General features: G+C 25.6%; 2 protein-coding genes across 2 annotated transcripts; one reads left to right on the top strand and one right to left on the bottom strand.

The window, feature by feature from the left end:
- Window positions 1-4918: 4918 nt before the first annotated feature.
- Window positions 4919-7465, bottom strand: OCT59_015522 (uncharacterized protein; the record flags this gene model as incomplete). Its single annotated transcript, XM_066140071.1, has 6 exons — window positions 4919-5299; window positions 5376-5720; window positions 5782-6150; window positions 6335-6601; window positions 6675-7043; window positions 7118-7465. 6 exons carry the CDS (start codon window positions 7463-7465, stop codon window positions 4919-4921), a joined length of 2079 nt encoding a protein of 692 aa, XP_066002887.1.
- A 6803-nt stretch (window positions 7466-14268) lies between these two features.
- Window positions 14269-15724, top strand: OCT59_015523 (uncharacterized protein; the record flags this gene model as incomplete). Its single annotated transcript, XM_066140072.1, has 6 exons — window positions 14269-14523; window positions 14594-14618; window positions 14705-14804; window positions 14895-15194; window positions 15271-15383; window positions 15441-15724. The coding sequence occupies 6 exons, from the start codon at window positions 14269-14271 to the stop codon at window positions 15722-15724; spliced, it is 1077 nt and encodes a 358-aa protein (XP_066002888.1).
- Between the last annotated feature and the right edge of the window lie 2657 nt (window positions 15725-18381).

Genomic DNA, 18381 nt, shown 5'->3' on the forward strand with positions numbered 1-18381 from the left:
GCAAAGGGATCCTTAACGTGTACCCGGGGTATAAGATATTATCCTATACCCTTTTCCTTCAAAATGTGGTACAATTATTCATTATTAGCCTCAAAAATTAATTGGGTGTTATTATCATTATTTTTGTAAAAATATTTGTTTCACGTGCGCGCGTGAAAAAAATGCAAAAAATGATTTCACAATATTTACAATATTTTAATTTCAAATAATACAAAGACTCAAAATTTTAAGATCTTTTAATTTTTAACATCTTAAATCAAATAAAGTGCTTTATAATTATATTGTTTATCAAAATTTTAATAAATGGATACAAAAAAATTCTAACAACATTTGTATAATCGAATAACTTTTATATTTGTATTGAGTAATTTATATTAATAATACGCTAGTATGATCTCATCATACTCTCAGCATCCAAAAAGTGAAAATTCCAGGTTATGGTAAATTTTTAAGAATCCAATAAGCGGTTTATTTTAAAGGCATCTGTTAAAGCCTGCTTGCCCAATTTTAATTAAATATTTATTGATTGACTCAATGGGTGAAGTGCTTGTTAATTTTCAAAAGTAGAATCAACTCTTCCACAAAATTTAAAGATCTTCATAAAGCAGGTATAGTAACTTCTTCTTCAATTTATTAATCATCTCTCCAACAAATTTCATCCAAATAATAATTAGAATATCTAAAAATAAAATAGCGAGATTGAACGTTAAAATTCATTATAAAATAATGATAATATAATTAACAAACCTTCATATCAGATCCACTAAAAATTTTTCCCTTTTTTACACGTTACAAATGGATTTGTTACGAATTGCATCTTGATATAAATATTTAAATTACAGAATAGTCGTATAAAATAAATGCACTGCCCTCCATTTTATATCCTAACTTGTAATATGTCTTATTCCTTGAAGAATAACAGGACCCAGAAATATATATATAGGGGTCAGGTGATGAAAAAAAATTTTTACTATGAGCTGTACGCATTTTTTCAGGGCCGGAATTATGATAATGTCAGTCGGTTACTATAATGGGAATTAAACTTCTGACTGGAATTATCGGAAATTATCTAAAAAAGGAAAGATTTTCATGATTTTTTTAGTTCAAAATACGCAAACTCAAACCTGACCCTTTTATATATATTTCTGGGTCCTTGTAAAACTGCAGATTATAATGCATCGGAAAATCCAAAAAACAGTATATATGGTGTTTTACCTTATATTGCCTGAAGTTTTAAGAGGGCAAAATTATACTAAAGCTGCTGATATTTATAGTTTTGGTATAATTACGTATGAGGTAATTTCTGGACTACCTCCATACCATGATGTAAGCCATGACAAAAATTTAGCAATAAAAATTTATCAAGGACTTAGACCAAGATTTAGTAATATTAAAGTACCTCAATTGATTGTGAATTTAGTCAAAAGATGCTTGGATGCAAATCCAATAAATCGACCGGAAACAGTAGAAATTGAAAATATTATATTTCGATAGTGGTCTGGTAATGAAGAATTACAAAAACAAATTAAACAAATTGAAGAATCAGAAAAAATCAATAATAGTCTACCAACTAGTAGTATACCTTTGACAAGATTATCATATGAAACTCATTCAGAAGCTGTTTATACAAGTAGATTACTTAATTTTAATAATCTTCCGGAACCAAAAAATTCAATGACAATATAATTAGTGATAAATTTTCAGGTAAATAATGTAATAATTTTGTAAATATGTAAATTTAATATAAAAAATATTAATATATTTTTATTTTACTAAATAGAATCTTTACAAATTGATATTTCTCAATTGAAAATTAATGAAACTTAATATAGATGGTAAATTTAAAACATACGGTATATTAATTAAACTCTGATTTTTTATTCGTATATTTAATTAAAAAATTCTATTTTAGGTTAAAATAGTAAATCTAAAGGTTAAAATATATATTTTGAGAGGTGATTTTCGATCAGACTATTTAGATTGCAAGTAACATTTTGCGTAGTTCGTGATATGTTATCGTGAGCAAATTTTCATCAATTTTTTTACAAATTTCTATTTAATTTACTGATTTGGGTATCTTTAGAATAAATGTCAAACTATAAAATAATTTAATCATACACAACTTTTTTATTAATTTATAGAGAATGACAACGGACTATATCAGGATATGCGATTACAGGGTCTTTCCCACTTGTAAATTTGAACAATTGAAAAATAATATTTTATATTAGTTTGAGACTTTAGAGGTATAAAAACTATTAATATTGAATTCAATTACCTCTTACTTATAGACAATTATCAAATCAACATTGCAATAAATACTATTAATCCGAAGAATGTTTCGTCGAAAATATTTATTTCAATAACACTATATCCATAAAAATTGTTATTTTCTCATTTATTATTAGGTGAATTGTCAATGTAAATAATTTCATCATAATGGTCACAATAAATGAGAAGTTGGCCTTTTTATAACGAATTTTAATATAAGAAAGATTTTTTACAAGATAAATTTAACGATATTCTTGAAATAAGCATTATTAAAGGTATCATGACATTCTTAATATTTTTGATATTATTGCACATTCAATGATTTATCATACTAAAAATTTGAATCTATGGTTAGATAGTTTTTTTATTCTAAGTAGTAGTTATCAATGAGGCAGTTTTTTTTTTCTGTTTCAAATAAATCTTTTAATCGAATTTAAGTAATGAATAAAATTACTTTTCTTAAATTCATTAGAATAGACAAAAAAGACATATGACTAGCCTAGTCTTTAAAATTCTAATGAAGTTTAAAGTTTTAGTTGTACTGAAAGATACGTTTGTATACTGAGAGATACGGAAAAATTGCACAATTCCGTATCTTATGTGATACGTTTTTCAGTACTCTCGCTCGGTATACAAAACGTATCTTAAGAGATACGGAATTATGCATTTCTCCGTATCTTTCAGTATACAAAAACGTAACTAAATGTATCTCTCAGTATACAAACGTATCTTTCAGTATAAAAAACTTATCTACTTTTTTACAGGGAGACTTTGAATTATAGATCAAAATTAATTAGGTCATTCTGTGGTATAGTGTATTTGGTGCATTAATTTGTGTTACAAAAAATAATATATACATTGACTTTTAAGAAAGTAATTTAATATAATATTTTTTCTGAAAAATAAAATATTTTTTCTTAAGGGGATCCTCAGAGACTAAACGTGGATTTGATTTGATGTTAATAATAATTGTGACAAAAAGAAAACAATATATAAACTTAAAAATATTAATAAGATGTTATTTATTTAATTTGCTCAATTACAAACCAATTTATTTATAAAATACAAATTTACATTACAATTTATAATACTATAACTATATATGCTATAATCAGTGTTGAGCAAATAATATAAAATATATATTGTAAATAATTGTAAATGTTCCGCAAAAATAACTGTGATAACCCAAGTATACTGAATTTCGTTCTTAAATATTTATATACTTAATTAAACCTTGCAATCTAAACATTCAGAGTTATCATTATATTTGGAAAGATCCTTTGTAAAAGGGTTAAGTAATCGAGATACATAAATAGCCTGTGGATGAGTAGCTGCTTGGTAATTTTTAATGGATGAAAGATTTGATTTTCTATATTTTTCTGCCTCATTAAATTGAACTTCAATTTCTTTATTTTCTACAATAAAAAAATCTACCCAGATGATTTATAAAATGATGTGATTAAATCATCTACTTCAATAATATTTGGTCTATTGTTTAGGTCTGAATCCCAACACTTTTTCATTAAACTAATATAACAGCTTGGCGCTTCTGGTTCATTTATTTCTGGCCTAACTCCTTTACAAATATCTAATGCAAGAAGATGATCATGTGCACGATCGTAAAAAGGTTGTCTTCCAGTTGCTACAAAATACATGATCATACCAAGGCTATAGATATCTGCTGCTTGAGTGTAAAGCTTTCCTCTTAACACTTCAGGAGCCACATAAGGCATAACTCCATAAATTTTTGTTTCATCTTCATTACCAACTTCTCCAAATAATCCCATGTCTGAAATTGATATACTATTACCAAAATTATATATCTTCTCCCTTAAAAATAATATATTTCCCGTATGAAAATCATGATGAATATATTTTTTTTGATGAATTTCTTCAAGACCACAAATAATATTATCCAATACAGATAATTTATCATGCCAATTGAAACATTCATAATTCTTATTTATCCAATTATTAAAATTTCCTTTTTTTGCATATTTGAAAACTATAATATATTCTTTTGTATTTGGATTTTGAGAGATTCCATATATACTAAGATTATTACTTCTTTTATTTATTGGAAAATTTTCGATCTATTAAGATAGGTAAATAAATAAAAAAATTTATTATTTATTATGGATTTTTAAATTAAATTCATAAAAAATTTTCTATAAAAATTACATACCTCATTTAAAAATTTATTGTTAATATTTTGTGAATTATGTAAACATTTTAAGGCAATTATTTTATTTGTATCACTTTTATATATTTTATTATTTTCATCATATTATAATAAACCATCTTTCCATTTTGCTGAATATACTGTAGCAAATCCACCTTTACCTATTTCTTTAATATTATTAAACTGATTGTATGGTATCCATTCAAATACTATATCATTATGATCATTTATTTTAAATTGCATTTCTTGAATAAAATCATCGATTATTTCATTTCCACTCAAACAATTTACTAAGTTTATGAAATTATTTTGAACCAAAATATAATCATTCGTATTTGGATTTTGAGATATTCCATACAATACAAGAGATACCCATATTTTGTTGAATATTTCTTAGCCTAATAAATAATAAAAAGAAATTAATATACTGTTATTAAAAGACACTATAAATATTTGTAAGAAATTTTATACCTTATTTATTAGGAAATCAATAGAATTTTCTGAATTATGTAAGTATTTTAAAGCAACTTCTTTATTTGAATCTCTTGTGTATCCACCATGATGATAATGCAATGGTCCATCCCTCCATACTGCTGAGTGTATTGTTACAAGACTGTTTTTGCTTGTTTCTTTAATGTGGTCAAATTGATAGTATGGTATCCATTCAAATATTGCATCCTCATAGTTGTTTATTTTTAATTGCATCTTTTGAATGAAATCATCTATTTCTTTATTTCCACTTATCCAGGTAAAATTTTTTTGGACTAAAATATAATCATTTGTATCTGGATTTCGAGATATCCCATATAGTATTTCACCAAATTTACTTGCTGAATATTTTTTTACCTGAAATATAATCATATAATAATAGAAATAAGTATAAATATATTTATAAGAAAAAAAATAACTTAAAATTTTATACCTCATTTATTAGAGAATCAATAGGATCCTGTGAACTATGAAAAAGCTTCAAACCAACTTTTTCCATCTCTTTACTATAAAAATTATCCTTCCATACTGCTGAATATATTGTAATAGAATTATTTTTGCTAATTTCTTTAATTTTGTCAAATTGACCATAGGGTATCCATTTAAATAATGGATTATTTTTGCTATTCAGTTGCATTTCCATAATGAAGCCATCAATTTTTCCATTTCCACTCACCCATTTTAGAACTAAAATATAATCATTTGTATTTGAATCTTGAGAAATTCCATATATACCACGATTTTTTCTATCAAACATATTTGTTAAATAATTTCTAACCTATATAATAAAATGATGAGTACTTATTCATATTATTAAGAATATTTATAAAATGTTATACCTTATTTATTAAAATGTCAACAGAATTTTGTGAGTTATGTAAATATTTTAAAGCAACTTTTTTATTAGCATCTCTTACATAAATTTTACATAATGGACCATCCTTCCATATTGCTGAATATACTGTTATAGGGCCATTTGTGTCTGATTCTTCAATTTCATTAAACTGATTGTATGGTATCCATTCAAGCACTATATCACTATTGTTATTAATTTTCAATCGACTTTTTTGAATAAAATTATCAATTTTTTCATTTCCACTGTCCCATACACAAATCCTTTGAACCAAAATATAATCTCCTGTATCCGGATTTTGAGAAATTCCATACAATACTTGTAATGCTTTATGTTTCATTGAATATTTTTTAGCCTAAATATAAACAAAAGAGATTGTAATTTACTAGTTTCAAAAAAATTACTTAAATATTTAAAGAAATTTTATACCTCATTTATTAAAGAATCAATAGATTCTTGTGAGTTATGTAAGCATTTTAAAGCAACTTTTTTATTAGAATCTCTTACATAAATTTTATCCCGTGTATCAATTTTCTTACATAATGGACCACCTTCCATATTGCTGAATATACTGTTATAGGGCCATTTGTGTCTGATTCTTCAATTTCATTAAACTGATTGTATGGTATCCATTCAAGCACTATATCACTATTGTTATTAATTTTCAATCGACTTTTTTGAATAAAATTATCAATTTTTTCATTTCCACTGTCCCATACACAAATCCTTTGAACCAAAATATAATCTCCTGTATCTGGATTTTGAGAAATTCCATACAATACTTGAAATTCTTCATGTTTTTTAGCCTAAATATAAACAAAAAGATTATAATTTACTATGTTTAAAAAAATTACTTAAATATTTAAAGAAATTTTATACCTCATTTACTAAAGAATCAATAGATTCTTGTGAGTTATGTAAGAATTTTAAAGTAACTTTTTTATTAGAATCTCTTACATAAATTTTATCCCGTGTATCAATTTTCTTACATAATGGACCATCCTTCCATATTGCTGAATATACTGTTATAGAACCATTTTTGTCTATACCTTTGATTTCATTAAACTGATTGTATAGTATCCATTCAAATACTATTTCATTATTGTTATTGATTTTTAATTGGCTTTCTTGAATTAAATCATCAATTTTTTCACTTCCACTTGTCCAGGAAAGAACCAAAATACAATCTCCTGTATCTGGATTTTGAGAAATTCCATACAATACTTGAAATTCTTCATGTTTTTTAGCCTAAATATAAACAAAAGAGATTGTAATTTACTAGTTTCAAAAAAATTACTTAAATATTTAAAGAAATTTTATACCTCATTTATTAAAGAATCAATAGATTCTTGTGAGTTATGTAAGCATTTTAAGGCAACTTTTTTATTAGCATCTCTTACATAACTTTTATCCCATGAAACAATTTTCTTACATAATGGACCATCCTTCCATATTGCTGAATATACTGTTATAGGACCATTTTTGCCTATCTCTTTGATTTCATTAAACTGATTGTATAGTATCCATTCAAATACTATTTCATTATTGTTATTGATTTTTAATTGCATTTTCCGAACAAAGTTATCAATTTTTTCATTTCCACTGGTCCAACATATAAGATTTTTTTCTATATATGTAAGAATGTTTGATGGATTTTTTTTAGAAGACATTATATAAAAGCTTAAAAAAAATTTATTAATAATATCATATTGTGACCATTATATATATAAATCACACGTAAGAAATTTGAACACAAAAATCCAAAAAAGATAAGCTTATGTAAGTATTACAAGTATTACATAAGCTTAGTAATAATTTTTTTTAAATGACTTAATCACATTGGATAACAAAGGTTAATATATTAAAGCCACAATCATTAGAGTATTCTCAATACATTATATATATATATATATATAAATTTTTTATTAATAATTTAATAATAAATATTTATATTTGAAAATAAATATAGTAGGAAATATTTTCACTGGTTGCTAATATATATAAATAATGTATATAAAGCTTACTTTATAATATTATGATTGATTTTATAAAATTATCTAATTAAATCATATTTTATATTTTGGAACTTGAACATTATTAAATTGAAATTTAGTGTAAGAAATTAAAACAGATATAATTAAAGTTTAACTTAAAATGATATATTCGAATTTTTTATCAACTTGGTTTATTATTTATCTTGTACATAACTTATTAAAATCTTTATAAAAATGCTAAAAACGAGCGTGAATATAAAAAAAAATAGCATTGAATCGCTTTATTTGTGTTGCGTGATCGACATGAATTTTGTAACTTTGAAAAAAAAAGTCAATTAAATTAATTTTTGCAATATCCCTTGTTGCATTTCAACAAAAAATATGTATAACAATTTTTTTATTTATCTCATTTATAATAAAATCATAAATCACTACATGATAGTAAATTCGTATTGACTTTGATGACTTTTGAATGACTTTTTGAAAAAAATTACGACATAGCATTCACGTGATTAAAAATAAACATATAAAAAAAATGAGAATATAAAAAAGGAAACTTTTTTTAATAATTAATATAATTTTTTTCATTGATAATTTGATTAAGAAATTAGAATAAAACAAGAAAAACGATTCAAACCGAAAAAATAAATTATTGTTATATTATTATTATTTTCGATTTTTTCAATACCGAAAAAAATTTTTTTTTAATCATAAAAGGCTTAAATAATAATATAATTAATATAAATAGACTATATTTTAATATGACAATTATTATCATTACAACACATCATCATTTGTTAAATACTACATAACAAAGGATAAATCGCATAGGAGATACAGTAAAGATAAATTTCTCGATGATGAGTACAATAATATCATGGCTGTAAATAGGAAATTAGGGATATGTTTTAAACCGATTTTAATATGCAATAAAATTACTAATTATCATTTTCACGCCGCGTCGCCGCGAGGACATTCTATTGATGATCATATTTTAAAACAAAAATGTTTAAAATCAAAAAAAAAAAGACTGTTATAAAATATAATGTTTTATGCATATGCATTAAATGAAAAGTATATATGCATTCACAATATTTATTAATATGACAATTAATCTTAATAATATAATTTCACTCTTTTGCTCTTTTGCAGTCATAGGATAGTATTTTTTGGATTGTGACATTGATAAGCTCTTTTTTGATCATCAGATTAGATAAACTTTTCATCAGTAAATAAAAATTCAACAGTCGAGACCAAATAAAGTATTGAACCAATCATTCTATGAGAAAATGATCTCATCATCACAATTAATGATCCTCATATAACCCTTAATAAAGTAAATACCGATTACCAATAAAATTGTACCTTAGTTTAACATCATCTTTAATCCCCATTTGATGATATTCCGGACCGCAGTAAATAAAAGTACTTAAGAATTTTATACACTAAAACAAGATACTATAAATATTTCAAAAATATTAATTGCCGCTGATCAACTTCATCTTCAAGAATTAGTTGATTATTTACAAAAGTATTTAATTAAAAATAAATCAGAATGGATTGAATAATATTTTGGACTTATTCATCAAATAAGTTTTCAATAAAATTTATTATTAAAGCTTCAACAATTTTGTACTGATTATATCGCTGAATTTCCCGAAAAAATGTTTAAATCGCTTAATATATCCCATATTATTACATTTATTAAAGTAGAAGGATCAGAAGAAATTATTGAAGAATTCATGTGATGGTGAATGGGATAAAACGAAAGATAGTTTTATATTTTCTTTTAAAAATAAGAATAATGTTAAAGTTACAATTTTAAGTCGTGTAAAGGATTTGGATCGAGCTTTATTTAATTGTGATGAATTTGGTCCTGCATTTGATACTGATCTTTTAGTATATGTGAATGATGATGATTGTTTAAATGAATATAATTCTAGTGGGTGCAAACAACGTAGTTATGAAAAAAAGATAAAGGATTCAATAAAATTTTCAATAGATGATTATGAAGTATTTCAAATCATGAAGTAAGAATCTTGATAATATGTATTGATGGAGTTGGATGAAATAAATCGTGTGTGTATATTACTATAAATTGGAATTGGTTTTCTTTTACGATGTTTTAATAAAATAAAATTCATAAGTTGGATAAGGGCAATGACATATATTAGCTAATATTTTAGGGGGTGGGGGAGTAAAAGAATATCTTAGGTTACACATAATATAAACTATGTGAAATGATTGGATTGGTCATAAAATCTTACCTGGGGGTGGGGGAGTAAACGTTACTATTAAAATAATATTAGCTAATATATGTCACTGCCCTAACTAGGTCTTTAAGTAATAATCTGTCAAATTCGGCCGCATTGAAGATTTTGCCAGAATTAAAAAAATATCTTAATTTTGGCGATCACAAGATTGTACGACAACCAAACTTTTCAATTTTTTTTTTTTCGAGTCGAGCGAAATATCTATACTGTACTTCTACTTTCGCGACTGAAATGAATAACCTCTGTCTCTATTTTTTGAAAAAAGGTTTGAAAAATGGTGAATACCAGGTGGGATTTGTAATATTACTAAAAGGCAATGTTTGCTCTCCTCTTACCACAAATGTTGATAAAAATAATGACTCAAAAAGTGAAGCTACGAAAGTTATTCGAACCGCAAATCCATGAACGATGGCAAAGCATATATGGCGGATATTTTGTTCAAGATGAAAAATTCTGATTTTTAGTTTTAAATAATTTAGGAGCTATGCATAATGAATAATACAATTCAACAATGCCTTCATCATCAAAAATGAGATTGATAGTGATATCATTTTGTTGAACTCCATATTGTTGAAAGGCGTTACGTAAACAAAGTTTAGTTTGAACACGAGTATATGAAATAATTAGAATTAATTACGCAGTTAAGGTATGAAGATTATTTTAGCGAATTTCATTTCGTTTTCAATTTTATGGTTTTGAGACTTAGTATTAATGAATTTACAGGTCTTATTAGGAAGTCGGAACCTTATACGCGTTACAGAGGATAATGTAAAGAATAAATTGGTTAAAGGCTTCACTCAGAATAGTTCATACGAAACGAACGAGGGTGGATTTACCATTATGGTATCGGTTACATATGCTATAAAAAATCTTTTATTTCTTATACCATTAAATAAGAAGAAATAATAAGATCTTGAAAAGAAAACCTTGGAAAAAGGCTCTTAGGAACGTCAAGTTTTATTAAAGGTGTGAAAAGAGTTTAGAAATAATGATTGGTTAAAGATAGAGCGCGTCGAGATAGATCCCTGAGAGTAAGAGGGTTAGTTCTTCTTTTTATTAAATTATTATTCTTATTATTCAATGGTTCTTCTTTTTATTAAGCTCTTCTTGTCGAGTCTGGAAAGGTCTCAGTTCTGGACAGAACATTTCAATAACAATGAAAGTGATGTTCCTTTATCCCCTTTCGGGTCTTTATAGACCTGACAAAAGCCATTTAATAAAAATTGAGCGCATATAATCTACAGTCATTACTCATTAGCGTCATTAGCGTCATTAGCGTCATTATAAACTACCCAAGAACACCACCAAAAAATTTTTTCGGTAACGTGACTTTGTACTACTAATCTAAAAATAGTAGATATATCTATGAAAAGTAATATTTTTCACAGTTCTTACTTCTCGCCCCAACTGTTTTGTATTTGCTTGTGTTTTTCCCTTGAAATATATATTATTCTTTTTTATTATAGTCTACTTTATTCTATTTCTTAATCTTATTGTATTTTATTTTGTTGTAAAAATAAAAATGCATTTTTTTTATTAAATACAAAATTTATTTACAACCTTGGGCTCTAAAGGTAAAATATCAAGTTTTGAATAATAATAAGACTTTCCATTTAATACATTATAAAAATTATCTTTTTATTACTATTATTAAATTATATACAGTAAATAACACGAAGATTTATCGTTAAACTTCTAAAATAATAAATAATTTATTCACTTATTTTAATTAAAAAAGACCAACAAAAAAATACTTGTAGATTTTATAAAAAAAAAAATTTAAAGAAACGTTTAATTTAAACATTTCTTATCAGTTATAGTCCTTTTCACTTTATAAAATTTAAAGATAAATGTTCCCTCACTTTATTTTTTTTCTTGAAAAAAGCCGCGAAAATTTTTCTAAGATAATGTTGTACAAAATAAATCTGTCCAATAAAACTCATCCAGTCACGTTACCGAAATTTCTTGGTGGTGTTCTTGGAGTAGTTGTCATTATATGGACAACATTTGACAATATATTTTATATATATATTGTAAATTATTGATAAGCTATGAACCCATGTAATCTATTTAATACATTTAATATCACTTTTAAAGCGATTTATTTGAAAATGAGATCAAATAAAACGAATTCAATACTTCTTTACAGTTGTATAATCCTAAATTAAAAAATGTAATACTCCACTTAAATTAAATTTGAATAAAGCTAATATATTGCTCACTGACAATTACTTCACCGTTAATATTTTCACCAACAAACGTTTCACATTTTTACATATATCTTTATATGAAATATGGAATTTTTTTTGTTAGTAACACGTTGTTATATTTAATAAAATACAAAATAACTACTACTATAGATTTCCTTAGGGGAATAGCACATACTTTTCACAATATTTTATTTTTTAATAAATGTATTAATGTTTTGTTGTGATGACCAATAACTAAAAAGTTTATATATATATATATATTTGTTAGTAACTCTCATCATGGCGGATTTATGAAGTACCCCAGTCATGTCAAATTAAATACAGTATTTTAGTCACCAAATTTCTATTTAAGTCCCAAATTTATTAGTGAACGGTCAAAAATGAGCTCTAAAAAATTTTTTTGTACCCCAAATATTGCGTCCAACCAATTTTTTCTCAGTGTTAAAGGCGCGTCATTATTTGACATTTTTTTAGGAAAAAAGCTTAATGTTTCCGTAAGTCAATTTAATTCCCGAGGGCGCAGCAGGGTTTTTGCCAAATTTCATAAATCCGCAAAAAAAAAATAAAAAAAAATATAATAGATATAACTACATGTTATTCTATCTACTAACCCGTCTAAAATGGAAGTAAGTATCAATACTTCAGTTATTAGATATAAACTAAATATCCAAAAAAGTTTTTATAATAAAATATCTCATATTCAATATTTATTTTTTATGTTGGTGACACGGTGAAGTGATTGTCGGTGAAATGAACCAGACCCGTTGCCAGCAACAAAGTACGCATAATAAAGTAATAACAAACAAATTATTCTTCATGATAGAATCACAGATTTATAACAAGTAATTGGTGTTGTTTTGAAATTTATATATATATATATACTTTTCTAGGGATAGGAAATGAATTTTTTGGAACTTTTGAAAAGAAGACGAACTTTATATGTATATATATATTTATATATTTTTATAAGGATAGGAAATGAATTTTTTTTTTGGAACTTTGGAAAGAAGTGGACCATATTTATAAGACTAACCACGGTAGAATTCGTAATAAGACAATAATTGTGTTTATTAAGTGTAAATAACAATATTAAACTTATGATAATAGGAGGTTAACGTCTATAATAGAAACGTGTAATATAAACGCATTTTTTAGATTTTGCTGATCCTGGCCGAGTTTTAACATTTGCCGAATGCCGGTGAATTTTTAAACTCTTCAATAGCAGATCGTAATGAAACGTTTCTTATACAACGTGGGACAAAAAAAAATTGATTCTTTGATCCAATTTTCAGGTCTCAATGAGAAAAATTTAAATTAGTTATTAAGAAATCTTGAATAATAATAAATGATCATAGATCATTAGTACACTTCTATTACAAGTTATTTACCAATCACTGTTTATTGATTTGATATATTATTATTTAAAGAAAATTTGAATGAATTTAATTGTATCAAATATTTGTAACGTATATACCTTCGTTTATAAGATTCATTATTGTCATTTATTATCTTTTTAAAATTCCCAAATACAAATACATTATACTCAAAATTAATTATTGACTTATTGACACAAAATTGTAGTAAAAGGAGAATCATAAATTGTAATAAAAATCAAACTGGGAGATTTCTCACAATTATTATGAAAAACTGGTAATGAGATTTATTATTATAGAAGTGGATCAGATCAACAAAATGTATGATTCTTAAAAGTAAATACATTTTTCGAAATTAAACTTACGACAAATTGTCTCATTATGAAGAATATTTAAAAGGGGGCTAAGTTCTTTTTCTAGAATGGTACTTTATGAAAATAACGATGATATTTATGATAATCCAGCAACCGAAGCGGTTATCAATTTTCGTTGGCAAAAAGCAAGAAATTTCTTTTTTTTTACTTTTCATTCGATTTCTTGTCTATGCTGCTTGTTTCGTATTAGTTAGTTGGGCATATTTGAATCATAGCATTATTATAAATGAAAGATTTTTATTTGCATTAATGGTTATATTCTATTATTTGGCAACTTATCAACTTATCACTGAAGCGTTACAACTCCAATATCGTGGATTTAAAAAATATTTTGGGGAAATATTTAACATTGTTGATATGGTTTCTATTATGCTTTCTGTTTCGGTAATGTCAATGATGCTTAGGAATTTTAATTTTCCTGATGGTTTTGGGAGTGTTGAAGAAATTGATATGAGAACAACAGTGGGAATATCATTCTCAATTTTCTTACTTTGGATTGAATTAGTAAGTTTTTTTCAAGCTTGCAATTATTATAACTACCTATGTTAATACAATTAATTGATTATAATTATAGATTTTCTATCTCCGCCCAATACCAGGTAAAAATACGTGAATTTTTTTTTAAAAAAAAAAACTACTATCGCCCAACGTTACAATATTAATAATTTGCTTTTCCTCTCGATAGGCATTGGAAATTATATTTATTATGTTATAATTATTTTCAAAACCATATTTCCGTTCTTTTTGTTTATGTTAATTGTGATGATTGCGTTTGCACATACAATGTACGAAAACTTTTTTTTTAATCTATTCGTTTCGTTTTAAATATTTTAAATTCAATTTAATTAATCTTCCTTATTCTATATAATTTATAGGTTTGTGTTACTTAGAAATCCTGTGCAAATTAAAACCAAAGATTCCACGTTCAGTGGAACTGCTACAAATTCTTTAACAAATGAGACGCTTAATGTTGAATTTAAATCCGATTTTGATCCTACTTCTGGTGATAATCCATTCACATCATTTTCTCAAGCAATAGTAGCTACATATTTTTGGCTTAGTGGTGATATGGTTCAAAGGGACGAATTTGATAATTGGGTTGTTGATGCATTTACTTTGATTGCAAGTATTGTTCTTGTAGTTGTCTTACAGAACATGCTGATCGCTTTTATGAGGTAAGGTTTTTTTCGTCAAATTATAGTCGCTCATTTATTTTATAATCTCTTTTATTTATACATTCGTTTGTTTTAGTGGTGTGTACGAAAATGCAGAAACTAAAGGTAGACAAACTCTATTACGACATCAAGCAAATCACATAGCGGATTATGAAGCGTTACATCACATTCATTTTTGGGGACATGAACGTGATCCTAAATATATTTATTATTTTGGTCATTCTAAGAATTTCGAAGATTGGTAAGAAACAAGAAAAGATCAAGGTGCTATTCATGAAGAACTTGAAGCAAAATCAACATTTATGAAACAAATATATAAGAAAAAATGTTTTGATGAACGTTCAATTATGAAATATAATGATTGTTTTAAATCAGAAATTAAAGAAATTTCAATTATAAAAAATGAATTGAATGATAAAATTGAACGTTTGAATAAAAAAATTCATGATCCAAAAAAGGGGACCGATGATGAGATTAAAAATGAAATTAAAGAATTTGATAATATTATTATTAAGAAACTTGAAAATTAATGAAAGTGAAAGACCCCTTTTCAACTAATGTACATAATTTCATGTATCAAAAAAAAAAAAAATTTATTTATTTATTTATCTATTATTTCTTGTATTTATTTGTATTTATTTATTTATTTTTATATTTATTTATCTAGTATTTCTTGTATTATTTGTATTTATTTTATTTTTTAAATAAAGTTTAGTTTGTTATTTATTTATTTATTCAATTTTGAAAAAGAAAAAAGAAAATATTAATAGTGTATTAACTATTAAAGAAACTTATTTTTGCAAAAGTCGCACGAACATTTGATGATGTCTTACGCTAGGTTGTTTAACAAAAAAAAAATATCATGAGATCAGGATTTATTACCAGAGTGCAAAAATCTATTCAAATTTTTGCCGGACTTTATCGAAACTTTTTGAGAAAATTTTTCATTGTAAACCCAAATTTTCGGACGTGGCGTAGCAAATTTCCGGCAAAGTTTTATAAAAATATCGGAAATTTATTAATAAATGAGAATATTAATTTTTCAATAATAATTCATTATTCCATTTTAATAATAAATATAATCTTTTAATATCATTGCATCTCTTATCATTATTACAAATAGTATGTATATGCACGATTGATATCGAATATCAGTAAAGAAAATTAGACCAAAAAAAAAAAAATTTGGCGAAATGTTAAAAATATATTGATTTCGGTCACATGTTTTGATGACCTTCCGGAATTTTTAGATCTTTATGGCCTTACCTTTTACTATACTTAACGAATTATTTAATTCTAAACAACTAATTTGACTACATTGTTTTTTTTTTTAATTAATTGTTTGAGTTACTAGGATTGCGTTGAAATTTGATTAAATGTTAATGTTATCCGTCAACCCGTCACTATGTTGTACTACAATTGTGAACAATTTACTACGCAAATCTCTAACCCCTAAGACGAATCAAAACGAATTTTTTTAACTCTAAAGAAAAATCGACCATAACTTTACCGAACCGGAAGAAGCATATATTTTTGACTAAAAAAAAGTAGCTAAAAATTATACCTTCAATATGATATACGTCATATTGCATTTAATATCATAATTTATTTTTTTATTTTTAAATCACAAATAAAGCGAACCGAGCTGTAGTAAAAAATTACAAAGACTCTATACACTAAAGTCTAAAGTAATTAAAACAACTAATAACCAAAACACGACTGACCCTTACGTGTTGCCACCTTGGTTGGAAAAAATGAAAACGCACAGGATCGGGGTAAACCTTCTCCTGGACGTGCGTATAATTGAACCGTATAATTGATGTATAGTGTCTGTAATTTATAATCACGTGATCTTATTCTAACTCGCCGGTGCAAGGTAATAATGTTATTCGGACACTGTAGTAACGATATAACGGAATAATTGAACAATGTATGGGACTTTTTTTCGATTTAATAATTCATAATTAATTTAAAAGTACTTACTGCTAGTTATAACTAATGGGTTACGGTACATTTCGCCGAAATCTATTTCACCGAAACCATTTAGCCGAAGCCATTTCACCGAAGGGATATTTCACCGAAGGGACGTTTCGCCAAAAGTGCTTTTATCGAATTCATTTCGCCGAATAGTCCATTTCGCCGAATTACATTTCGCCATATGGACATTTCGCTGAAAATGGTAGCGGTTAACATTTTAATAAAACTATTCATCGCGCAATGAATATAAAAATTAAATTACTTTTAGAGATTTTTTTTTCCCAGGATATCATCACTTTAAAAATTAAAATTCAAGTAACTGATATTAATTGTTAAGAAATAAATAATTTACTTTATTTTCCTGAAAACATTTATTCACGAAAAAGTAAGTAAATAAAGACTATTAATATATTATAAACAACGATAAAAATCAGCTAATTCAAAAATTTTTCTAGAAAACATTTCTTTATATATTTAGTATAAAAATAATAAAATAACCAATAATTTTTTGGCGAAATGTCCATGAAGCCAACAACGTTACGATATTACTGCGTTATTATTGTTATTATTTCATGTTTTCCCTTGTGATAAACCATGTGATTGGATGATCTACAATCACGTTAAGTGGTCGGTTTATTAATTTTATTGTGCCAACCAGTTCTGAATTCGAGTTAGTGAATCAAAGAACTCTTTAGACATAATTCTCACAATTGCCAATTAAAAAGAAATTAGAAATATTTAGTTTATTTTCAAAACAACACATGTATTCTTTTTCTGGACTTGTAAAAATAATAATAATTCATTTTTTTCGTATGATTGTAGATCGTCCAATCACATGGTTTATTACAAATAAAACATGACATGATGATGATGCGGCAATAGTAATTTATAATCCTATTTTTTAAAAAACTGGTGAGATCGTTCCACGACACTAAAAAGGAGGAATTTTATTTTTTTGGGATGTTAGGATGTTAAGGAGGGTATATGTAGTGGTATAGCGGGTGTGGAGGAGCTTGTCTGAGGAGGGTACTAAGATACAGGTTAACTCTAGGTTATTTTAAAAATTTAGGCAGGTGGTGGTGCTACTTGGGAGTTTACAGGCGTTTCCTCTCATAGTTTATACTCTAACCATATACTTCTAAAAAAAATTAATTACGAATTATTTATTTATCAATATATACAGATCATGATTACGTTATATTCTAAAAAT

Source organism: Rhizophagus irregularis, chromosome 23 (assembly GCF_026210795.1).
Source record: "Rhizophagus irregularis chromosome 23, complete sequence".
Taxonomy (NCBI): domain Eukaryota; kingdom Fungi; phylum Glomeromycota; class Glomeromycetes; order Glomerales; family Glomeraceae; genus Rhizophagus; species Rhizophagus irregularis.